The 25,099-nt window shown below is 43.0% G+C and overlaps 1 protein-coding gene across 1 annotated transcript in view; it reads right to left on the bottom strand.

Moving 5' to 3' along the window:
* The window catches only part of SV2C (synaptic vesicle glycoprotein 2C), a 172,644-nt gene that overhangs the window by 108,238 nt on the left and 39,307 nt on the right, over positions 1-25,099 (bottom strand). The window contains exon 2 of the mRNA XM_055436073.2: positions 7,306-7,486. Coding sequence (XP_055292048.1) covers positions 7,306-7,486 — 181 coding nt within the window. The remainder of the gene's footprint in view (positions 1-7,305; positions 7,487-25,099) is intronic.

Raw genomic sequence — 25,099 nt, 5'->3', positions numbered from 1 at the left:
CCAGAGTCCTCATGCTGTCTTAGAAAAAAATCATCTCACTATGAGACAGCTGGAAGCATGCAGTCCCTCCCATAGCACCTAAATGATGTCGTGAATAAAGATGGTGATGACTATTAGGATGATCTGTAAGAAGTGATGAAAAAAGACATGCAGACTTTTCCAGTCACTTGCTGTATATATCTAATCACCCATTTCCCCTCAGTCTCCCACTCACCTGCCATTTACCAATCCATCCATCATCCCCCCCACCATCCAGCCAAGATCTGGGCCAAGCACATTACCTGGTGCTGGAGGGACAGGCACAAAGAATACATATCCCTACCCTCAAGGAACTCACAGAGTCAGTTCTTAAAAATGCATATGGCTAATTTTTCATAATTATACATTATGACTTTGGGAGAACTTTTCCTCTGTTACTTCCTTCTCCCTTGGAATCTATAGTTCTTTTGCCAAAAGGTATACAGGGAAATAAAATGCGTCTGAATGTGTTGGAAATTCTCATAAAAGGCATTGTTTAAGACAGTGCATTCCAACAGAAATACCATGTGAAGTCTGAATAAAATTTTGAATTTTCTAGAAAAGATATAAAAACAAGGCTGCAGTTACTTTTAATAAATATTCATCTAACCCAATGTATCCAAATAATATCATTTTAACATGTAATCAATATAAAAATTATTAATGAGATATTTTATACTCTTTTGCATGTATTAAGGCTTTGAAATCCAGTGCTATGTATTTTATACTTTACAGCACATTTGATTTGGCCACATTTCATATGCTTGGTGGCTCCATATGGCCTGCTGGACTGCACAGGCCTAGGAAAACACTGACTCACTGTTTATAACTTGAGTTTGCAATTATTTTTGGATTAAAGATAATTTGTCTGTTGCCTCATCTTCCATATTGAAAACAGTCTTTTCTTCCAATTCTTTGGGTCAGAAATCTTTAACTAATCTGTTCAAAATGTTTATTTGGTGTCTATCATGTATCAGACATCGTGTGGTAGGAAATCACAGACATTTCTCAATAAATCTGAGACAACACAGGCCTGGTGGTTAAAGCATACAGCCAGACTGCCTGGGTATGGTTTTACCATTAGCCTTTCTGTGCCTCATCTTTCTCATCTATAAAATGGGTAGAATAAATATTATCTTCCTCATAGGGTCATCATGAGGCTTTAATGAATCAATATTTACAAAGTGCTTAACACAGCATCTCTCAATAGGGCAACTACTATATAGGTGTTTGATAAAATATGTTTAAAAGTTGAAAAATTTTATACAGTTCTGCATTTTTCCAATGCAGGAGGTATAACCTTACAGTTTGGAATTAGACTAAAACTCAGAAGACCTGGGAGTCTATTGAACACATGGAAGTCAATCTATCTGTGCCTCGATGTTCTAATTTCAAGAAAGCAGGATATTTTTGTATACTCAATTATTTTAAAAATGTTGCGGACATAAATGAGATTCTACATGTAAAACACTTTGAAGAATTTCAGTCAGTGGTGATTATTTCTATCAAGTTAAGGTATTCTGGTTATTGTACAACAATGGATTGATATCAGTGAATGGATGGATATTATTTAGCTATGAAGGATGCATTTAAGAGGCTCCATTTGCAGAGGGAGAAATGGCCAGTCATTCTTCTACCATACACAGACACTGAAATTTCATTTCAATTTTTGTTGCTGGTGTAGTTTTCTCCTGACCTTTACGCTTAGCAGTGCCAGGCCTTCAGCAAGACATTCCCAACTCTGACACTGCCCAGCATCTGAAGCATTCCCATTCTCATAATTAACAGTGACTGGAAACAAATAATTTAATTCTGGGCAAATGAAAATGAATCAATGGTGTCAACTCCATTTCCCATCTTTCTAATTTTCTGTAACAAATGAGGAGAGGGAAATGTCTGTTCCCCGATGTGAGATTCACTTAGGAAACTGAAAGACGGATGAATAAAGGCTGATGCCCTACTCCTTCCCACAAAACACTGCTGTCCCTGGCAGGAAGATCATGTCTTGTGCTGAATAAACATGTAAAGTCAGACAGAATTTGGCAGCTGGACACATTTATGTTTCTAAGAAAATACACTCATGACTTAGTGTGGTGAATAAAGAGGAAAGCACTTCCATCACAAACCCAGCCATCAGGCTCCTTTATATGCAGAACAGGAATATAACGCAGTCCTGCTAATGCTGCCTCAGAAACAAAATAAGATGGGCAAGAGGAAGCCTATGGCACTTGCAATAAAATCAACACAAAGGCATCTTAGCTTTGGATTCAGAATGCACAGTTTACCTGTTAAGAGAGTGGCTAGTTCAAAAGGACTCCACTGCAACTTAAGTACGGGTTGTGTCACTCCTGGCTCCATCACTGAACCTTCACCTGTGAAATGAGGGGTTTGGACTGTGATCCAGAAATGTGCTTCCTCCTCTAAGATGCCCAGTGTGAGGAACTGGTGGACAGGCACCATACCAATGTGGAGATCCTATCAGTTGCTCTGTCCATTCCAATTACGCATTCTGGAACTGGGAAGTGACCACAGGATGGATTCAGGGACTCACTGTGAGATGGATCTGAGATCAAACTCCACTGATCACCTGACCTCTGTAAGTTCTAACTCTGAGTGGTAAACCACAGTGACATTTTGGGTCTCCTGGAATTAATGTCAGTTCAGAGCCAGTGCCTAGGAACCTCTGAAAAGTCAATTATTTCCTTTTCTCTCATGCAGTTACCCTGGTAAAAGGCTACGGGTCCTTTGGGGGAAGGCTGGAAGAAAGATGAACAGCATAAACTTCCAGCAATGTACTAGGGTCTCCCCTTCATTCAATGGGTTCTGGGTCTGTAAACTGGCTCAAGTCTGGAAATTGACTGAGGGCCACGCCTTTTTGTTTTCATGATGCAAGTTAAACTTTTGGTCATTTAATTGAGAACTCTTCCCCTTACACAGACCAAGTAAGACTTTATTAAGCTTCCTGCGATTAAGCAGTAAAGAGTGGACAGACCTATCCTGTCAATCTCTGCCCTCTTGGAATTTACATGCTGGTGGAGGAAAGACAAACACACAAGAAGCAAGTATTTTGGTGCATTGATCAGTGCAACCAAGAAGACCAACCAGAGGTCTGTGGTGAGAGTCACTGCGGGGGTGGTCTGAGGTTGTGAGTGCTGAGGGCCCAGGAAGAAGACCCAGGGAAGCAGAAAGGATGGTAAGAGTGATGCTCCTGGGAAATGTGTGGAGCGTTGCAGGGTCTGAGCACCAGAGTTCCATGACAGAAAAAAAGTGCCAACATTCTGAAATCTTCCTCCCTTGATCACTGAGTTTTCTTCAATTTAAAACCAGATCAGATGTGGATAAGGAAGCTGCCTAGAGCGTAGAAATAACAAGCTCTCCTATTTAAGGTCTCCAGGATCAAAGTCTCAATTCTTTGACTCAAGCTATAACTAACAATGTTCAAATAAAAGGACTATGTCAAAACTTCAGCTGCTTATGTTTTCAGTCAGCGCGTAAGTGATGGACGTGAAAAGGGTTTGAACATTACATGCCTGTAAAACAAGAAGAGCCTTCACAAGGAAACTGGTTTTTCATTCACAGTTTTGTCACCATTTTCTCCTCATCTATGAGTCTTCCACACCCCTTGCTGCTGCCCCACAAAATACACTGACTAGTTCTTAGCAGATAGAGAATGGGAGTACTTTCAAACTGGGGTGCTGGAGAAGACTCTGGAGAGTCCCCTGGACTGCAAGGAGATCAAACCAGACAATCCTAAAGGAAATCAACTCTGAACATTCATGGGAAGGACTAATGCTGAGGCTGAAGCTCCAATACTTTGGCCACCTGATGTGAAGAGCCAACTCATTGGCAAAGACCTGATGCTGGGAAAGATTGAGGGCAGGAGGAGAAGGGCACGACAGAAGATGAGATGGTGGGATGGCATCACCAACTTGATGGACATGAGTTTGAGCAAGTTCTGGGAGATGGTGAAGGACAGGGAAGCCTGGTGTGCTGCAGTCTATGGGGTCGCAAAGAGTCAGACACGACTGAGCGACTGAACAACAATAGGAGGGCTGTCTGTGTACCTTCCCTCTCCAACCAGACAGGAAGCATCTAGGGGCCAGGTCTCATCTGTAACTGTGAAACGTCCTCCATGGTTTCAGGAGTACAGAGGTGTGAAAGAGTTTTGTTTTTGAGTTGGAATGGAACTGGAGAACACAGAGACTCAGCTGGGAGTGTCCAGATGAACCCTCGCTGCTGAGACAACCCCTCTGTCATCAGGGCAGCTCTCCACATGTTAGGAGAAGGCAACAAGGCCACAAACTCAGCCAAGGAAGAGAGACCGATTTCTTCACTTCCTTTAACAGCTGCGTTTCTCAGCTCCCCTCAGCTGCTGGATCTTACAAGGTCCTTAGTGTTTTGCTACCTGGGTCCAGGTGAGTAAGCTCACATGGCTTCCCCCCAAGTCCCATTCCCAGCTGAGGGACTCTCCACCTATTCTGGAGAGCAGGGATGCTCCATTTTACTTGCCTGTTTCCTTCCAAGTCTTTGCCCATGATTAGTCTTTTCTGTTTCCCTCTTTGAATCAAAGTCAGAAGGAAGCCTCTTTTCCCCTCTCCGCCTGCTGTCACTCTGCGGCAAGATGCAACATGCAATCTCGCTCGATCCTCACACTCAAAGGCAGGGTGTAAAGCACTATTATCTCCCTTTCACAAAAGTGGCAGCAGGCTGGAGGGCCTAAGGGACTTTCCCAAGGGCTCACAGTCAAGGCCAGGGGTAAGGTGGACTTGAATTTCTGGACTCCCCATCCTGTGCCCACTTTGCAAAGGCATACAGTGCATTAGTCTCTCGGAGCACAACTGACAGAGTGTAGCTGAATTAGCAATGCACAGTCTGTGCTTTGCCAGGTAAATTAGCTTATTTAGAGGTCTGCAGCCTGAGCTGCTGGTTGAAAATGATGTGTCGGCAACAAAGAAGCAAATGATGTCATGAATATACCCAAGCCATCTCCCTGTCTCGGTGCTGCCCGTGAATTAGCTCTGGACAGTCCCTTAGTCTGGAGTACCCTGCAGCCATCAGAATGGCCCTTTTCTCTGCAGTCAATGGAAGTGAGCATGTCTTCATCTAGACTGGCAGTGAAAACTGCCACAATCATCTAAACCCAGTCAGGTACTTTTGAGTCTATGGATATTGTTGATGCTCTCTGGATAAGGCTATGAATGGGGAGGACTGGAAAGCTCAGAACTTGGGCTGCTGGGCTCCTCCTGACAGGTTAGTGGTATTATGTACATAAAAGAAAAAGCAGGAGGAAGTTCTCCTGTGGCAAGAATGTCTTATCCTGTGGACCCTGAGAAGGTCCTTTAACAAGCAGCTTTAATCGCACCTGTTCTTCCTCAGGTATCAATTCACTCAGCATTGGGTTGGCTGCAGCCCCCTGAATTCATGACCCAGAAATCCTCCCTGCAGATGACATGGGCAGCCAGTCTCACACAGAGCCTCGAGCACCAAGCATCCCCTCTGCTAAGGAAAAGCCCTCTTTCCCCATCGATATAAAGCAAATGATTGATTCTGATCATTTTTCTCCAAGGAAAAAATATTTTCACACTTTCACAAACTTTCCAACCCTCCTGCTTTACTGCAGTGTCTTCACTCTAAGGAAACTCCTGAGATTCCTGCAACTTGGTCACACATTTGCCAAGTGCCCCCTATGTGAAGAATATGCCAAAGCAGGAGATGCAAGAGACATGGGTTTGATTTCTGGGTTGGGAAGATCCCCTGGAGTAGGAAATGGCAACCCACTCCAGTCTCCTTGCCTGGAAAATTCCATGGACAGAGGAGCCTGGCGGCTACAGTCCATGGGGTCACAAAGAGTCGGACACGACTGAGCAACGGAGCATGCACACACATCCTATGTGTAGAATGTAGCACAGGTGAGGTTCCAGAAGATAAAAAAAGAACATCAGAAAAATCTGTGGATCCACCAATCTCAATATGTGAACAAATCTTGTGGCAGAAAACAATATAAAAAAGTAAGTGTTTGAATGAATTATGAAAGTGAACCATTAGTCTACACGGGGAAACCTTTGTACTCTTAAAATAACCCACTTACACGTCTTTCTCTTTGACGCCTTATATTCCTGCTAATCTTAGCTCTGATTTTAAAGTACTGCTATATGTAATTAAGAGAGATGGGCTGCAGCTTTTTGACCTTCTCTTTGGGCAAAGCCAGGCTTTGCTGTGTGGTGACCAACATCATCAACCACAGCTGATCAGCTTCTCAAATTCATAACCCAGCACAGATTCTGGCCCCTTCTTCATTCATTTTTCATCTTATATTATTCCTATAGTTCATCTTATGCTAGACTCCCTCAGAAACAACAATCTCTAGTGAAAACAGAGTTCTTAAGCATGAATCAGAAACTTTATATTTGCACTATTTTTTCCCCCTATTCAAGCAGAGTTTCTTGGACTCTCCTAATTGAGCTACTGGGTTTTCCTAAGCTGTGGATTTGCTTAATCTAGTAATGAGTGCTTCAGGTTCTTTAATGAAAATAACTAACCATTGGCTATACTATGCCACGGCACTTGTCAATAGCACAACTTCTGTTGATTCAACAGAAGTTAGGAACTTATAAAAAGAAACTATTGCATCTCACAAAGCAGGCTTCCTACTTGGTTAAATTTGCTATTGGTGGTTTAGTTGCTAAGTCATGTTGCGACTCGTTGCAACCCCATGGACTGTAGCCTGCCAGGATCCTCTGTGGAGGGGGCTGTCATTTCCTTCTCCAGGGGATCTTCCTGACCCAGGGATCAAACCCAGATCTCCTGCATTGCAAGCGGTCTCCTGCAGTTACCATAGATCAATTAAACAATATTCACTTGAGACCCTCTCATCTTGGATTTAAGAGCATAGTTGAATGGTTCAAACCTTTAATTAGTTCATAATAGGTAGGACTAGAGCTTTTTCTGGCTTAAATTGTTAGAAGAAAAAAACATCCACTCATGAATGTGCATTGCCTCAGATATAGCATTCCTTTGAAAACAACACCCATTTCCTAGACATAAAACACTAAAAGAATCAGTCACGGGAACACAGATGTGATTCCCTTCTCTTCTGGATTTAAAGGTTGATAATTGTATTTCTGAGGACCAGCATTATGGCTCCTAAGGCTGACACAAAGATGGGAAAGGAAGTGCATTAAGGGATAATTTCTTAGTAATGAGAGCCTCTAGAGTGGAAAACATGTACATTATGTCTTTATGTAGAATAAACACATTACTATAAAATCCGAAAGAGAAAAACCTTACCCGAATCCAGAAAGTAAGCGACAGAAGAGAAAGAAGCCATAACCTTGGACAAACGAAGACAGGAAGGCAAAGAATCCGTTGATAGACATGCAAATCAGAAGGGACTGCTTCCTTCCCACTTTGTCTGCCAGGCCTCCCCAGAAGAATGCCCCCACCATCATGCCGAGGTACACTATGCTGCCTGCAACACACGAAAACAAAGAAACACGTCAGCATGGGCAGAAACGGCACTCGGAACAGCAAATGAACACAGGACGGAAGACAGTCTAGAATTCTGCATGGGAAAGAAGCTCCTGTAAAAACAGATTCTGCAGGATACACGAATCCGCTTTCAAGTTGGAAAACAAGCTCTGTGGGTTTCTTCTGGCTGCCATGGGTGATGGCAAGGGCAGATGATGAGATGGTCACGATCTCCCCAGCCTTGTGGGGAGGGGTACCCCCAGTGGGTAGGCATAAGGAGTCCCCACAGAGAACAATCCCACAATTTGATTCACGGCTGTGTCACCTTTGGTCCAAATGCCTAGCTTAGCACCACAGCAAGGCCAAGATGGGAGACTGAGTCAAGGGCTCCCAGGCCAAAACGGATCCCCGAGCCTGCTTCAAGCCTACGCTGCAGCAGATGACCTGGGCCACAGCCAGACTCCTAGGAAACTTCTAGAAGATTGCATGGGTTCTTTCTCTCTGGTTCTCCTAAAAACCCTGGGCCTTCCTTGAAAGGAAGGGATATTAGGGAAGGTAAGTTTACAAGAGTTAATCTCAAAATGGTCTCCCCCAAATCCTGCTCAGAAAAGAAAAACTTTTTCTTGGCGTCAGGAGCTTAAGCAGAAGGAAAATTGCTGCTTGTGGTTTGGGGTTGTTCAACTCACCATGGTTGGCTTTGCTTTCATAAAGGAAACAAATGGAAAAATCAAGAGTTAAATAGATGCCCCTCTTGTTATCACTGAGTAAACAGCTGAATTTTCCAATTCACCTGCTTCTTCTAAAAAAACCAAGCCCTCATAAACTCTGTCCAGAGTCTTTCACAGGATGACATAATATTAGGTATGGCAAATGTTACTTTCCAGGAGGTTTCCAAAAGGGTATGCAAGGTCTAGGGGAAATGGCATAATTAATAAATAAAGAGTTTTGGCTTTAAAAAAACCTGCCCACTACATCTTTTACTCAATTCTCCTTTTTTCCTTTGCTTCACCAAAGCACTATTTGAAAGTGTTTAAGGTGCCCAGCAGCATCTAGGTTACAAGCTGAGAAAACACTACCCTATTCATCGCTTTAGGTTAGTTAGGGAAATATCCTCCTTAAACAGTCACATGAATTCATTTGCTAACAGTTAATAAATTAATATGAGACCCAGAAGGAGAGCACTTGGCAAAGTCTGGTGACCCCACATCAATGACATGCAGACACTGCTCTGCAGATAGACGAGTCTAGACAACTACAGGGAACGGTGAATGCTGGAGCAATTAGACAATAAGACACAACAGAAGCTGTTTTTATTTAGACTGGGTGCTGAAAGGAGATGGGCGGTTATCCTTTGCCTGGGTAGGGATGCCTACTTTTCTCTCTACTATCTTTCTGACCATACAAAGACCATCCTCCTCTATAAAGAGATTACTCAATATCATGAGGCCCAATGCATGTCAAGAAGACAATTTAAAGAATCTATCAACACAAGGCACAGGGACCCCCAAAGAAGATTCACCCAGGAAAATGAATATGGGGCATATCACTTACTTACAGCCTGAGAGGCTTGAGTTTACCACTCCTGCCTTTCAGAAGAATTATCAGTAGCTCAGCTGCTTGATGGACTTCCAGGTGGTACTAAAACTAAAGAACCTGTTTGCCAATGAAAGAGGCATAAGAGACGTAGGTTCAATCCCTGGGTTGGGAAGATCCCCTGGAAGAGGGCATGGCAACTCACTCTGGTATTCTTGCCTGGAGAATCCCGTGGACAGAGGAGCCTGTCAGGCTGCAGTCCATAGGGTCACAAAGAGTTGGATGTGACTGAAGTGACTTAGCACGCATGCATGCAAGCTGCTTGATAATAATGTCTGTCTTTAGAAATGGCTACAGGTCAGAAAGGGAGCTGCATCAACCAGGAGCAGCCCATGGCTGCTGCCATCTAAAGACTTGGGACTCTTTCTTATAGCTCTAGCCCCAGGAACAAAAATGGTCACTGGCACTTGTGGAACACTTACCAGTTCTAAACTTTTGCGTGAATTAACTTACATAATCCTCTCGACCACCCTTTGAGGTGAGTACTGTGGGAACACCATTCATTGGTGGGAAGCTGACATACAGGACATTAATGATCTAACCACAGAGAAGTGAGAGCTGTCTACATCCCAGTCCGTCTCTTTGTACAACATGGTGATGATTCCTTTATCCCTCCTGGCTGCCCTCCTGGGAAAACATCCCAGTTTGTCCAGGCTCTTGTGTGGCGGTAACATCTAAAATTGAAAGTGGTACCTCAAAAGTCTCAGATGCCTTATCCCTGGACACCACCCTCACAGAATTAGAGCTAAGTCTTGGGTAGTGGAAAATGACAGATGAGAGCTCGGGGGACACGCTGCTTCGTCCCACCTGAGTATGTGACCTGGGAGGCACTGCTCACTCTCAGGCACTCCAGACGGGTGCATCCCCGACCCTTGGTGGGCGAGATAAGGGTGTTGATGCTGCTAATAGCTGGGTGATGCCAGAGCAAAAAGGAAAATCCAAGTTCTTGCCACAAAGAGCAATGTAGGCGTGCTAAGTCACTTTAGTCGTGTTCAACTCTTTGCAACCCCATGAACTGTAGACCTCCAGGCTCCTCTGTTCCTGGGATTCTCCAGGCAAGAATACTGGAGTGGGTTGCCATTTCTTCCTCCAGGGGATCTTCCTGATCCAGGGATGGAACCTGCATCTCTTATGTCTCCAGCAATGGCAGGCAGTTTCTTTACCACTAGTGCCTCCTGGGAAGCCCAAAATGAGTAGGCTCCTGCACCATGCTCTGAAGGAGCTGTAACCTCCTCACTTTTCCAATGCAGGATGGATGATGGTCCTACTGAGCGGGTCTCCATGTCCTGTCATCCCCTTCTGGGCCATCCCTTGCTGCTACATCTTCCCAAAAACCAGATCAGAGTGTTACAGAGTGATGATTCTAGCATTCTCAGGGCTCATAACGGGATGCTACATTCCTCCACTCAGCAGGAGTGCAAGGACACAGCCCCACCTGGGAGCTTTTTAAACCTCAGGGGCAGTAATGGCTAAGAGCTCATTCTTGCGAGGGAGATGGCTTAGTGACTTGACAAGGGACAGGAAATCCTCATTTATTATTAGCACCCTGTACTTAAGCCCCTAGCAAATAAAATTTAAAGATAATACTTATGAGAGATTTTAATATATAAAAAAGAAAAATGGCTTATTTTTCAATTCCCCCAGATATATATCTATATTTTTTTTAACTCAAATATGCCCCCATGGCCAATAATTCAAACCACACAGAAAAGTACAAAATGAAAATAAAAGTCTTCTTCTCCCTAATCCTTGATCCTCTTCCCAAAGGTAACCATTAGCAATTTTTTTCCAGTTCTTCCAGAAAGCTCATACATATAAATATACAAAATGGATATCCTGTAGGAATTGCTTATTAAATATAGGTTTTCTTCCTACCCCACCCCATGCACCATTTATCATATCTAGTCTTTCTTAAAAATCTTTCAGATTTTTAAGCTTAAGCAAACCAGAAATAAATCTCTGTCAGGATTTTAATTACTTCTTCGAAACACATTTCATATATTTCAGAAGAGCATTCACTATCAGCTAACAGGGGAAAAACAAACAGTTATTTCTCCATCTCTATTATTTCTATGCCTAAAATAAATACACCCAATTTCCCTAAATGAGAGGCTATTAAATACAATTTTAAAGAATTTACAGAGCGCACCCACTATGTATGACTTTTCCTGAAGGCGAGAAATACATGGATTTATAAGTCATGATCCTTGACCTTAGGGAAGGAAAACTTAGCAAATATTCCTCTGATGCCTACTCATCAGAAAGGAGTTTCACATCCGTTATTTCACAAAACCCTCCCCACAGCCCCACTGCCCAGGGCCAGTACAGAGAGGGGCACCTGGAGCAGGACCTTCCACGGCCTCCTAGGAACACACAGCCAGACAGAACAGTGCCCTCAGGAACCAGGCTGGAGTCCCTGAACTCCGTGTTTACTCCATCGAGATGGCTTAAGGAGCTTGTAATTCAGTGAGGGAGACCCAGGTCCATCACTAAACGAGCCCAGCTGTGAGGGGTGTGTTCCAGTGGAGGGGTAACTGGGGGCAGAGGGGCGGGAGGTAGCCCATAATTCTGACTGTGGCCTCTGAAAAGGTTTTGCTGAGAACGGAACATCTGAGAGGACTCTGAAGGATAAGAAAAATTTCAACATAGTATTAAATTCCTCCAACAAGTGACAGGTTTAGAGAAAAATAAAACCAGCATCTCAATTTGACTTTGACTAAAAATATGTTTCAGATACAAACATAATAATAATCTTTGGTGTCTACACTGGATTCAGTTCAGTTCAGTCCAGTCACTCGCCAGGCCTCCCTGTCCATGCTACTGGTAATTAGGCCAACTGTAGCTAGACTTCCATTGGGCTATGGACAGGATGAAGCCTACCCAACAGTTTATTCCAGACAAACAGCACAACCAGGAGAGTCATGTTTTGATCATGTGATCTAATTAAAGCCAAAACCTCTGAATATTAGCAAAGGCACACACTTGAGGGGGGAGAGATGTGAATAAAAGTGGAAAGGCTCTGGATGGCGGCCTTATTTTCATGATTCCATTTTATCTTCACCGTGTTGAGATAGGGAGTCCTTGAAAATTGACAGGCGGGATAAGCTCTTAACACGGACCAGCCTTCTCTGGTCACCACTTCTCATGAGGCTACTGACAGAATTTAAAAGTATTTTAGTCCATTTTACAGTTGGGGAAACTGAGGTTGAGAGAGACCAGCAGTTGAATTCAGGTCTTCCAGATCATTGTTCCCCAGAGTATGATCTCTGGATCAACAGCACTGGCACCCCGGGCTTGGGGTAGGGGGGTAAACTGCTAGAAATGCAGATTTTAAGGCTCCACTCTGGACCTACAGACTCAGGATCTGTATCTGACTAAGGTTCCCACATGATCTGTGTGCACTTTAGAATCTGAAAGCATTTTTTAGGCTGCTGTGCTTTCCGTTGAAACATATAATCTAACACTTTTTTTATTAAAAAAGTTTGTATTTCTCTAATACATATTTGAGCAGGGGAGATGCAGACCACAGAATATTTAATTCCAAAGACACAGAGCAAGCAAGATCTTCCTACATGAGTTGGAGATGTCCTAAGGGTGAGCAGAAAGTCTGTGCCTCTCCTAGGACCTGCTTTCATTATAGAAGCTAGAAGCAGACCTGCAATGTAGAGAGAGACCAGGATGCTATGCTCAGATCCTTTCCTGAATCTAATGAAGACTTTCACTCAGCTGGGCTGTCAGGAGGTTGAACTTGGCCTGAGAAATAAATATAATCTGAAACTTACTCTCCTCCCATCACAGTGGGGGCTCAGGACATCCTTGGCTGGCCAGCCTCTTGGTCCGGGTATCTCAGAAGACAGAAAGAGGCCTCAAGCATCACCTCCCCATTAAGGGATTTTCTAACATGGCAGCTGATTCTACTTTATTTAATCATACCCTCATTTCCCCCAACAAATATCACATTTCCATTTCTGTCTCTTTGCTAAGCTGCTTTTGATTCTTTCTGACAATCCCTAAGGGGCACACATCTTTTCCCCCAGCACCATTTAAACCACATTTAAATGAAACAGAACAATTTTAAGAAATGGAATAGAGTGGTTTTTCTCATAATAATTTTAGCCATTAGTTTAAAAAAATTATTTTAAGCACTTCAGTTATCTATGGCTAATGGAATACCCTATAATTCATTCCACCATTTATTTATAGATTGATTTTCAATTAAAAAAAACATTTTGTGATAGTGTTCTGAATTCAGTGATAAATAATCTCCATGGGGCAATGCTCACACTCACCTTTTATAAGGGGATTTTCTTAGGTTAAAACAAAATTATAAGTCAAAGTAAAACAAAAATAAATCTTTAAGAATAACAATGACAGTTCTAGAGACAGTTATTAAAATGAATAATATATTATCACTCATCATATTCACAGGATTGAGGGAAAATGAGTTATTCCTTAAATTATTCTCATTATTTTTCAGATGTTACACAAGAGGCAGGTGCATTTATTGTCCCAAGGGTAGGATTTTCTACTATCAACTTGTGTTATACCCATAGTAGACACCCACTTAGCCAATTCTGACTTAACCAACACAATCGATTAACAAACCCACCCACAACACAGAGAATTATTTTCCATCTTCCTTCTTCTTCCAATAAATGCTTTAGGTTTACTATTTCATACCAACCTTTATGTGAGTTCTGCTGTTATTAGTTATGAATCCAATTAAACAGCAGCCACATAAATAATGATATATAAGTGTGAAAGGAACGGGAGTTACTCCTATGAAACTAAGTTAAGAAGGATAAAGGGAAGATGGGGTGCAAAAGTAAGTATTTATTTAATGGACTTATTAAGTAAATGTATTAAATAAACATCTTCATAGTACATGTTTGTTAAAGAAATGTATTAAATTATATAAATGTGAGCAATCCAACTCAGACTGAGAAAACTCATAATGATGAAAGATTCTGTGCTTAGATAGAGGCATATTCAAGAAGTTAAAACTGAAAATCAAAGCCACATGATGGCTATGGAGATACAGGAAAGACAAAGGGGTATTCAGTTTCAAAGATATCTGCTCAAAGGGTACCTTTGCTCCTGCATCTGAAGATGGTTGAAAAAATACGAGCCCATGTGTTACAGTATTTAAGTCCCTACGTTGATCTGCATGTTTTCTTGCTTTTCCAACTTTTCCACTAACTGATCAATTACCAGTCTGGATTTAATTAGGTAGTGCGATGTCCACCTTGCCTCAGAGGGCCCCTGAAGACAGGCTGTGTGCTTCGAGAAATCAGGTTCACACAGCCATGGAAAGAGGCAACAGTTACCCACTATGTGGTTGATCGCGTCACTGAAGGCAACCCTGAAAGAGCATCTCCTTAAGGTCAGTTCCAGAACTCACAACCTTGCTCTCCTTAATTTTACTGAAGATGCCTCTTTTTCCACTGTGTCCTGGAAAAATCCCTGGAATGAGAGTCAAGAAATTCAGGACTAGTTCCAGTCTCCCTAGAACTAGCTGTAAGCTGTCAGGCTAATCTTTCAGCTTCCTACATGTCAAATGGTAAGCGGTGGTCAGCCCCGGAGTTGAACCAGGCTCTCTTCTGTCTGGGGGAGAAGGGCACTTCTCTCCCTTGCTGGCCTCTTATGCATCCTCCCCTCCCACCTCCTGATGCAGGAGCTTTCACGGCTGCTGCCCTGTGCTCCTCCTCCAGGGCCCCCGAACTGGTGGGTTACGAGTGCAGCCGACCCTTGGCCAGACCACACCGTAGTCCATCAAAGGCTGACTCCAGGGACCACTGTGCCTCCCCCTGTGCCTTTGCAGATCTTCTTCAATTCAAAGAAGGCTGCAACATCTTCAACTACAACTTGATATTTCTGATTATTACTGGTTTCAAATTCTGCTCTTGAATTAGAAATGATAACAAAAAATCTCAAGTTCAGTACCTATTCTATTGGATTCTTCCACTGGATGTGCTGAGAAGTGGACCCATTATTAAAGCAATGGGGGGATGAGATGGGGGAAGCAGAAAAACTGTTTTTGTTGTTGTTTAACCAAACGCAATACTCATCTTTATCCCGCTACTATTTACCACTCTGAACTCTGGGTAAGGCAGCAAAGAGTGAAGAGCCCAGGCTCTTGAAATATATGGACTGGATCTGAATTTTTGCACTACTGTTTACTAGATGTTTGATCCTGGGAAAGTTTCTTTCTTTGTGTCTCAATTTTCCCCTCTGTATAATGGGATTAAAACAGTACCTCCCCACACACTGTTTTTGAGAGATTAAATGGGTTAAAGCACTTAGAACTGTGTGAAACACAGTTGTTCAGTAAAAACAACTAATATAACTGTTGGTATGAGGAAGAGAGCAAAACGGGGAGAATAAAATGGTGATGGAAAAGAGACAAGAGGAAAAGGGGAGGGGCTCTAGGGTGATGTAGAAAGTAAAATTACAGATCGTGGCCTCCATCAGCTTGTGTTCTGAATAGAAGCCAACTGAAACAGCTCTGGAAATGTGAGCTAATTTTTTAAATTTCAAAGACTTATTCTTCTGCATCTTGAGATTATTTAAATAAATAATCAATAGTCTTCTCCTAAATCCAACCCCTGACTTTTCCAAATCACTACTATTTTTAGTAGCCACAGGTAAGGGCCATTGACACATTCAAATGCATCTGTGGATTTTCAGAAAATCAAATAAAAGAAGTAATAATATGGCATACGGACAAATTAAAAACTCGTTCCAATTTGCAACAGAGAAACATTTGCAACAAAAGTCAGCTCACCTTTGCCAGAAAGAACTGTAAATATCAGATGTAGACTACAGTGCATCTCTGACTTTTACATTTGGAAAGTCTGACATTTAAGTCCGTTGGTCCAGGCAGACTGATGTAGCTGCTTGTATAGACAGGTAATTCCATATCAAGCATTATAACCACTTATTACTTAAGTCCACCTGGGTGCTAAACAGCCTCTGAAGGCCCAAAGACACTGCCACTGAATTCAGTGAGCCAAATGCAGAAGGGGAGTCTTGAAATGGAAGACCAACCTACTTGCTAATATTTTCCCTCAGATGGCCAGGATAGAGCACATCCACTGGATAGGGAAAGAGGTATTTAAATAATTTTGCATGGACAAAATCATTTGCATATATGGCTCTGCAGTTAAAAGGACAACAGCAGCCCCCTTGGTATTCAAAGCAATAAAGGTCTCAGGGGTTAACCTGTGGTGCACCACGAACATCACACATCAACTTCACACCAGCGGATCCCTGTCAGGCTTCCCTGGTGGCTCAGTGGTAAAGAGCCCGCCTGCCAATAGCAGGTTCGATTCCTGGCCCGGGAAGACCCCCTGGAGAAGGAAATGGCGACCCTCTCCAGTATTCTTGCCTGGACAATCCCATGGACAGAGAGGCTGGACAGACTACAGTCCACAGGGTCGCACAAGAGTCAGACACAACTTAGTGACAACAACAACGGGATCTCTATCTCCACAAATGTCTTCCACTCCTAGGCCTGTGCTGAGGGAGCAAGGTGGTAATTGACTACGTCCTTTCTTGAATCACTAAGCCAACCAATGGAGCAAAGGATCATTGATCCACAGCTCTTAGTTGAGCTCCTGTGAAAAGCCAGACATCCTGCAGGGTATGAGGGAAGGGAAGGGCGGAGGACAGGGCTGCAAACAGGGAAGGGACTAGGCCCTCCCTCTTGGGAGCTCAACTCACAGCCTCATGCAGTGGTTCCAGATCATGGCTGCACATCAGATTATCTGGGTGATTTAAGGGAAAGAACACGATGCCCGGGCCACACCCAGAGATTCTGGTTCTGGGATAGAACTGAGGCAACAGTACTTTTAAAACAAACTTTCCTAACTATTCTAATATAAAGCCTGGGCTTTGAATCTTTGGTTTCCTGGGAATTGAAAAATCTAAAAAAAATTAATTACCATTAAATGAAACACATGCTATAATTAAGGTCAGTACATTCTGCTTAATGGGGAAAAAGAAGGAGAGACTTAATTAATTCCAGGGAATCTGGAAAACTCACCATAGAAGGTCATGGTGGATCGTGCTAAGTTCTGAAAAATGAATAAAAATTCCCCAAGAGAAGAGAGTTCCAGGGAAGGGAGGAAGATTGAGTTCAAAGACCTGGAGATGTGTCATAGCACCACAGACAAAAGGGCTTCTAAGTGGTTCAGGATGGATAGACTGCAGAGTTCACGTGCAAGGGTGGCAGTGGTGAGAGATGAGGCCGGAAGGCAGGTTGAAGGCCATCCAAAAAGTCAGCCTTTGTCTTCTGGGAAACTAAAAGACAGACTGGACTTCATCCATGCCCGAAAAGATCATTTCAATAGCCCTGTGGAGCATAAACTACGGCAGGGAAAGACAGAGGGGTGGGGGCGGGGAGGGCAAGGGAAGGGAGAAGAAGGAAAAGTCCGGACCAGGGTGAGGCAATCAAGTTCTGAGATGCCCTGAGCACAAAAGTTAAGAAAGAACTCACCCTCGAGTGCTAACTCTGCATCTGCGCAACCCTGAGAGTGAGTGCTTCCTTAAATTTGTGCTCGAGGCACCTTACTTTCCCCACCCTGGTCCCGGCCCTGGAAAGAAACCAGCTGTTGCAATATTACTGAGAGGTAGCCCAGGGAAGGAATGAAGGTAGCCTGCTCTAAGGCTGTGGCACGGCAGACTCAGAGAAGTGGGGCAAGGCTTGAGGTCCTGTTGGCAGTCAGAGCCCACAGTTCTTGGAAACTGAGGGGTGAGGCAAGGAAGAGTGGGCGCTGACACTGAGGAGTTTGGCTTGGGACAGGTCACAATAAAATGAATGAAGAAGAGGGGTCCAAGAGCGGGCAGGCCTGACAGAGCCTCACATTTTAAACACATGAGGAAGAACGTCACATCAGTAACATGGCGGAACAGGGCAGGCAGTACAGGTGACACAAGCAAATCCATAAAGTAATGATCAATATAACTGATAATCGGGTTATAGTGATACTTCATGAAGGGCGCAGGGCTTGAGTTGAGCTTCAGAAGAACACCCAGGAAGAATATGACTCAGAGGATGGGCAGACTGGTATGTCTGCTTATGCTCAGATATACAACAGTGCGGGCCGGTGGGGAGGGGGGTGGCCTGGAGTGGGAAACGGCACGAGTGGGTCAGAAGGTGAGCAGAGTAAGCAGCCTGGTTACAGTGGACAGGTTGGGCATGTGGAGAAGTACAATTAAACTTGATAAGTAAGAGAAAATCCTTAAAAAACAAGTCAAAGCAATTTTAATTAATAACATAGACAAATGCTTTCCTGGTGGCTCAGTGGTAAAGAATCTGTCTGACATTTTTCACAGAACTGGAACAAAAAATAATCTCACAATTCATGGAAACACAAAAGGCTATGAATAGCCAAAGCAATCTTGAAAAAGAAGAATGGAACTGGAGGATTCAACCTTCCTGATTTCAGACTATCCTACAAAGCTACAGTCATCAAGACAGAATGGTACTGGCATAAAAACAGAAATATAAGCCAATGAAACAAGCTAGAAAGCCCAGAGATAAACCCATGCATCTATGAGCACCTTATTTTTGATAGAGTAGGCAAGAATATACAATGGGGCAAAGGCAGCCTCTTCAATAAGTACTGTTGGGATAACTGGACAGCTACACATAAAAGAATGAAATTAGAATACTTCCTAACACCATACACAAAGATATACTCAAAATGGATTAAAGACCCAAATGTAAGACAAGAAACTTAACTAAAACTCTTAGAGAAAAATATAGGCAGAATACTTTATAACATAAGTCATAGCAAGATCCTCTATGACCCACCTCCTAGAGTAATGGAAATAAAAACAAAAATAAATAAGTGGGACCTAATTAAACTTAAAAGTTTTTGCAAAGCAAAGGAAACTATAAAGAAGGTGAAAAGACAACCCTCATAATGGGAGAAAATAATAGTAAATGAAACAACTGACAAAAGATTAATTTTCAAAATATACAAGCAGCTCATATAAGTCAATATCAGAAAAACTAACAACCCAATCAAAAAGTGGGAACAAGACCTATTCAGACATTTCTCCAAAGAAGATATACAAATGGCTAATAAACACATGAAAAGATGCTCAATGTTACTCATTATTAGAGAAATACAAATCAAAACTACAACGATGTATCACCTTGCAAAGGTCACAATCAGTTCAGTTCAGCTCAGTCCAGTCACTCAGTCGTGCCTGACTCTTTGGGACCCCATCAATCACAGCACGCCAGGCCTCCCTGTCCATCATCAACTTCCAGAGTTCACTCAAACTCATGTCCATTGAGTCGGTAATGCCATCCAGCCATCTCATCCTCTGTCGTCCCCTTCTCCTCCTGTCCCCAATCCTTCCCAGCATCAGAGTCTTTTCCAGTGAGTCAACTCTTCGCATGAGATGGCCGAAGTATTGGAGTTTTAGCTTTAGCATCAGACCTTCCAATGAATACCCAGGATCGATCTCCTTTAGAATGGACTGGTTGGATCTCCTTGCAGTCCAAGGGACTCCCAAGAGTCTTCTCCAGTACCACGGTTCAAAAGCATCAATTCTTCGGCAATCAGATTTCTTCACAGTCCAACTCTCACATCCATACATGACCACGGGAAAAACCATAGCCTTGACTAGACGGACCTTGGTTGGCAAAGTAATGTCTCTGCTTTTTAATATACTATCTAGGTTGGTCATAACTTTCCCTCCAAGAAGTAAGCATCTTTTAATTTCATGGCTGCAATCAGCATCTGCAGTGATTTTGGAGCCCAAAAAAATAAAGTCTGACACTGTTTCCACTGTTTACTCATCTATTTGCCATGAAGTGATGGGACCAGATGCCATGATCTTTGTTTTCTGAATGCTGAGCTTCAAGCCAACATTTTCACTCTCCTCTTTCACTTTCATCAAGAGGCTTTTGAGTTCCTCTTCACTTTCTGCCATAAGGGTGGTGTCATCTGCATATCTGAGGTTATTGATATTTCTTCCGGCAATCTTGATTCCAGCTTGTGCTTCTTCCAGCCCAGCGTTCCTCATGATGTACTCTGCATATATGGACATCATCAAAAAGTCTACAAACAATAAATGCTAGAAAGGGTGTGGAGAAAAGGGAATCTTCTTACACTGTTGGTGGGAATATAAATTGATACAGCCACTATGGAAGACAGTGTGGAGATTCCTTAAAAGACTAGGAATAAAACCACCATATGACCCAGAAGTTCCACTACTAGGCATATACCCTGAGAAAATCAAAACTGAAAAAGATACATGTACCCCAATGTTCACTGCAGCACTGTTTACAATAGCTAGGACATGGAAGCAACTTAAATTTCCATCAATAGATGAATGGATCAGGAAGCTGTGGTACACATATACAATGGAATATTATTCAGCCATAAAAAGGAATGCATCTGAGTCAGTTCTAATGAGGTAGATGAACCTAGAGCCTATCATACAGAGTAAAGTAAGTCAGAAAGTGAAAGTGTTAGTCGCTTAGTCGTCTCCGACTCTTTGCAACCCCATAGACTATAGCCCACCTGCCAGGCTCCTCTGCCCATGGAATTTTCCAGGCAAGAATCCTGGAGTGGGTGGCCATTCCCTTCTCCAGGGGATCTTCCTGATCCAGGGATTGAACCTGGGTCTTCTGCATTGCAGGCAAATTCTTTACTGTCTGAGCCACCAAGGAAGTCAGAAAGAAAAAAACAAATATTGTATACTGATGTGAGAGTTGGACTGTGAAGAAAGCTGATCGCAGAAGAATTGATGTTTTTGAACTGTGGTGCTGGAGAAGACTCTTGAGAGTCCCTTGGATTGCAAGGAGATCCAACCAGTCCATTCTGAAGGAGATCAGTCCTGGGTGTTCACTGGAAGGACCTATGCTGAAGCTGAAACTCCAATACTTTGGCCACCTCATGCGAAGAGTTGACTCACTGGAAAAGACTCTGATGCTGGGAGGGATTGGGTGCAGGAGGAGAAGGGGAGGACAGAGGATGAGATGGCTGGATGGCATCACCGACTCGATGGACATGAGTTTGAGTGACCTCCGGGAGTTGGTGATGGACAGGGAGGCTTGGCGTGCTGTGATTCATGGGGTCGCAAAGAGTCGGACACGACTGAGCGACTAAACTGGACTGAATGCACATATATGGAATCTAGAAAGCTGGGACTGATGGAATTCTTTGCAGGGCAGCGATGGAAAACGGAGAACGGGCTCCTGGGCACGGGAATGGGCGGAAGCAGAGGGTGGGGCGCACGGGGAGAGTAATCACCGTGTGTGAAACAGACAGCCATGGGAGTGTGCTGAGTGACTCAGGGGACTCAGACCCGGGCTCTGCATCAACCTAGAGGGTGGGGTGCGGAGGGAGACGGGAGGGCGGTTCAGGAGGGAGGGGACATATGTGTACCTGTGGCTGATTCACGTTGATGCATGGCAGAAACCAACGCAATACTGTAAAGCAATTATCCTTCGATTAAAAATAAATAAACGTAAAAGAAAAATAAAGAAATGGATATCCTCATTTGCCAGCCAGTGTAAGAGACACGGGTGGGGAAGGCTCCTGGAGAAGAAAATGACAAGCCACTCCAGTATACTTGCCTGGAAAATCCCATCGACAGAGGAGTCTGGCAGGCTACAGTCCATGGGGGTGCAGAGAGTTGGACAGAACTGAGCACAATACAACAGTGACACAGACGAGGGGAGCCACTGAGGAATTAACGCCATCACAGTATCAATACAAGCGTGAACTTACCAGGACACTGAAGGGCAGGGTGGCTCTATCTAAAGGGCCAAACAGTAACTGTTTCAGACCTTGCAGGTGATATACGCTATGTTTCAACTACTCAACTCTGTCCTCACAGCACAAAAGCAGCCACAGATATCATGTAAGCAAATGGGCAGGGTCGTGTCCCCATAAAACTATTGACAGAAACGGGAAGGGCCAGAGTCAGCCTATGGTCTGTAGTGGGCAGATCCCTGTTTTGAGGAGGAGTTTTCCTGTAGCCATGCCGGAACTCAGAAAAGCCGTGAGCCTGTCTTGGAAGAGGTCACCAGTGGTCCCTGAAGCGGCCATCTCAGGGCAGCAGTGATGCTGAGAGCAGAGGACAGGAAACCAGAGCCGGGGGCACTGAGGACACGGAGGCCGCAGGAGAAGCCAAGTGCCAGTGCTGGTTACAGGAACAGAGGGTGCAGCCGTGCTGGACGCGGAGAAAACCAGAACATACACCCCAGCGTGGGCGAGGGTAAAGAGGGACAGGAGGAAACAGCAACACGCTCACATGGACACGACCGCCCTGAGACCACGAACAACGGAGAACAGCAAAGGGCTTCTGCTACCCAAAAGTGGGCCGTTTCGGAAGAATGATGCTACCCTGTGTCTTAGTTCCAGAAAGTCCATGAAAACAGGCTTACGAGAAATTTATTAGTCTCAACTTTAGGCATAACTGCAAGCAATAAAAGGATTTTTTCAGGACTGTCTCTTGAACGTCAGCACAATGAACAAATAAAGCATAAAAATCCAAAAGGAACTGGTGTTTTAGAGGAACGGAACAAGAAAGTAATTTTGAATGGATGGCCGTTATTACATCTTTTGATATTTTAAGCAACAGAAAGGCCTGAAAGAAACGGACTCCTGAAGTTGATTTCAGGCCATTTCTGGACCCTGGGGATGTGACTGTGCGTGGCAGGAAAATAGGTCTGAAAATGGACTCAAAGATCGCACTGTGCTTAATCAATATTGATGAATGTGATTACATAAGTCCTCCAAAACTCTCTCCTGGAAAATTACACGTACGTTTTCTTTGTTGCTCTTGGTTTAAGTTTAGGTGGCAGATATGAAAATAAAAACCAGAATAGTTTGTAACTGATTCCAATAAAATCTAAAGGAAAAATTCAATAGATGACTTCTGATGCTCCAACATGACCTTTTGTTTCCTCAAACAGGTAGGTACCTAAGCTGTCAGCCCAGGGACGTGGGTGAATAAACATTGATTGGCCTTGGACTAATGGATATTGGTCCTAATCCATTACTGCTGGTGAAGCAGAGGTGAATTCAGGACAGTACTTTTTGACATTTGAGATTTATTTTGTCATTAGGGATGAAACATCATACAAGGGCTCCTCAACCCAAACTGTCAGAAGGACACTTGGGTATTTCAGGGAAGGTCACCCAAATATTCAGGTGCTGATCCACAGTATTGAAGCTATTATTTACTGGCTGATTATTCTTATTATGATTATAAATGGTTTGTGTTTAGCATGAGCAGTCAGCCATCTGCTTCTCAGATTAGGAAGGAAAAAAAAAGTGATCACTTTGAGAGTAAGAAAAAAGTAGGAATTTTAGTCAATTACTATATTATGGTTCAAAAACAGAACAAAGTCAAAGAACGTTGAATCCATTTTATTTTCTTCTCTAAGATAAGGCATGTTAAAAATTGACCTACCCGCCATCCGTAAATCTCTTTTTTTATTAATTATTTCAATTGGAGACTAATTACTTTGCAATACTGTGGTGGTTTCTGCCATACATTGACATGAATCAGCCACGGGTGTACACGTGTCCCCCATCCTGAACCCCCCTTCCACCTCCCTCCCCATCCCATCCCTCTGGGTCATCCCAGTGCACCAGCTTTGAGTGCCCTGGGTTTCATGCATCGAACCTGGACTGGTCATCTATTTCACATGTGGTAATATACATGTTTCAATGCTGTCCTCTCAAATCATCCCACCCTCGCCTTCTCCCACAGAGTCCAAAAGTCTGTTCTTTATATCTGTGTCTCTTGCTGTCTCGCATATAGGGTCGTCATTACCATCCTTCTAAATTCCATATTTAAATGCCTCACAGTCATTCTTCTCTTTGTACCCTTGCCCACCTACCTTTCCCTGAAATAACCTTCTCTTGCCTCTCATCCAAATCCTGTACCTTGCACTCTGCCTACACATTCTTTGTAACGATGCCCCAAACTAATTTTCATGAGTAACTTCTGTATATTCTCACCTACATTCTGAATTGTATTATTTTGTCAGTATTTCATGTGCATCAGTCTTCTCTCTAGAACTAACCTGCAATTTGAGTCCTGCTAGGTATCAAATCTTCTAGCATCTCATTCTGAAACTCCATGAGACTATATTGTTCAAGGCACTTTAAATAATCAGCAAAATCTAGTTAATTTCATTTGAGTTTAACAGAGGTTTAGGTGAGAGCCAAGTATCTCTCACATACAGCTGTGCAATTGATGGAACTAATGTAAATCTGAAATTCTAACCATAAGATCTTGAGTGTCCCAAGAAAATGTGGTAAATGGCATACTTGAGAGCTTTTTCTGGAAGAGTTATCCCTAAATGTACATACAGAATGCAGGTTTCATGAGAAAGTTTCCACTAGCCTATAATAAAATGAGAAAAATTAGGAAAATAGTATGCCTTTTTCATTAATTTATTCAGCTTAAAGGAAGGTCATTTATTCTAAGCATACATCCATCCTGTTATTTTGATTGAACGTGTCTTTTGTTTTATGAAGTGGTATGAGTAGAATGAGTAATATGTGCTGTTGCAATTATTTTTTTAAATGACCTTCTCTAGCAAAATGAAAAGTTGGTTTCTCTATGTCAATCCGCCTATTTTAAATTTTACTTCAAAATCTAAAAGACAGGGAGCCACTAGTATAAAACTTGAAATAATGAGAACAATATTTTGGACATATTGCACTCTGAAAAAAGGCTAGCAGAAGAAAATCAGTTTACTAAGCCAGGGCTCATGAAATGAATTTTTAACATGGGATAGAATAGGGAGGTCTCCTTCGTGCATGTGAGATGATTGATCATACAAGGTGACCAAAAGTCCTCAACATTTCCTCCCATCAGGAGGTGAAGTCTATGCCACCTCTTCGTGATCCTGAGTCACCACTTGACCAACAGAATATGACAGAAGTTATGCTGTGTGACTTCCAATATTGGGTCATAAAGGTCATGTAGCTTCCACCTTGCTCACTAGAACACTCACTCTTGGACTTGTGAGGTA

Source organism: Moschus berezovskii, chromosome 9, assembly GCF_049115385.1.
Source record: "Moschus berezovskii isolate FMDL1 chromosome 9, NW_MosBer_1.0, whole genome shotgun sequence".
NCBI lineage: Eukaryota > Metazoa > Chordata > Mammalia > Artiodactyla > Moschidae > Moschus > Moschus berezovskii.
This window is presented reverse-complemented; position numbering and strand designations above follow the sequence as displayed.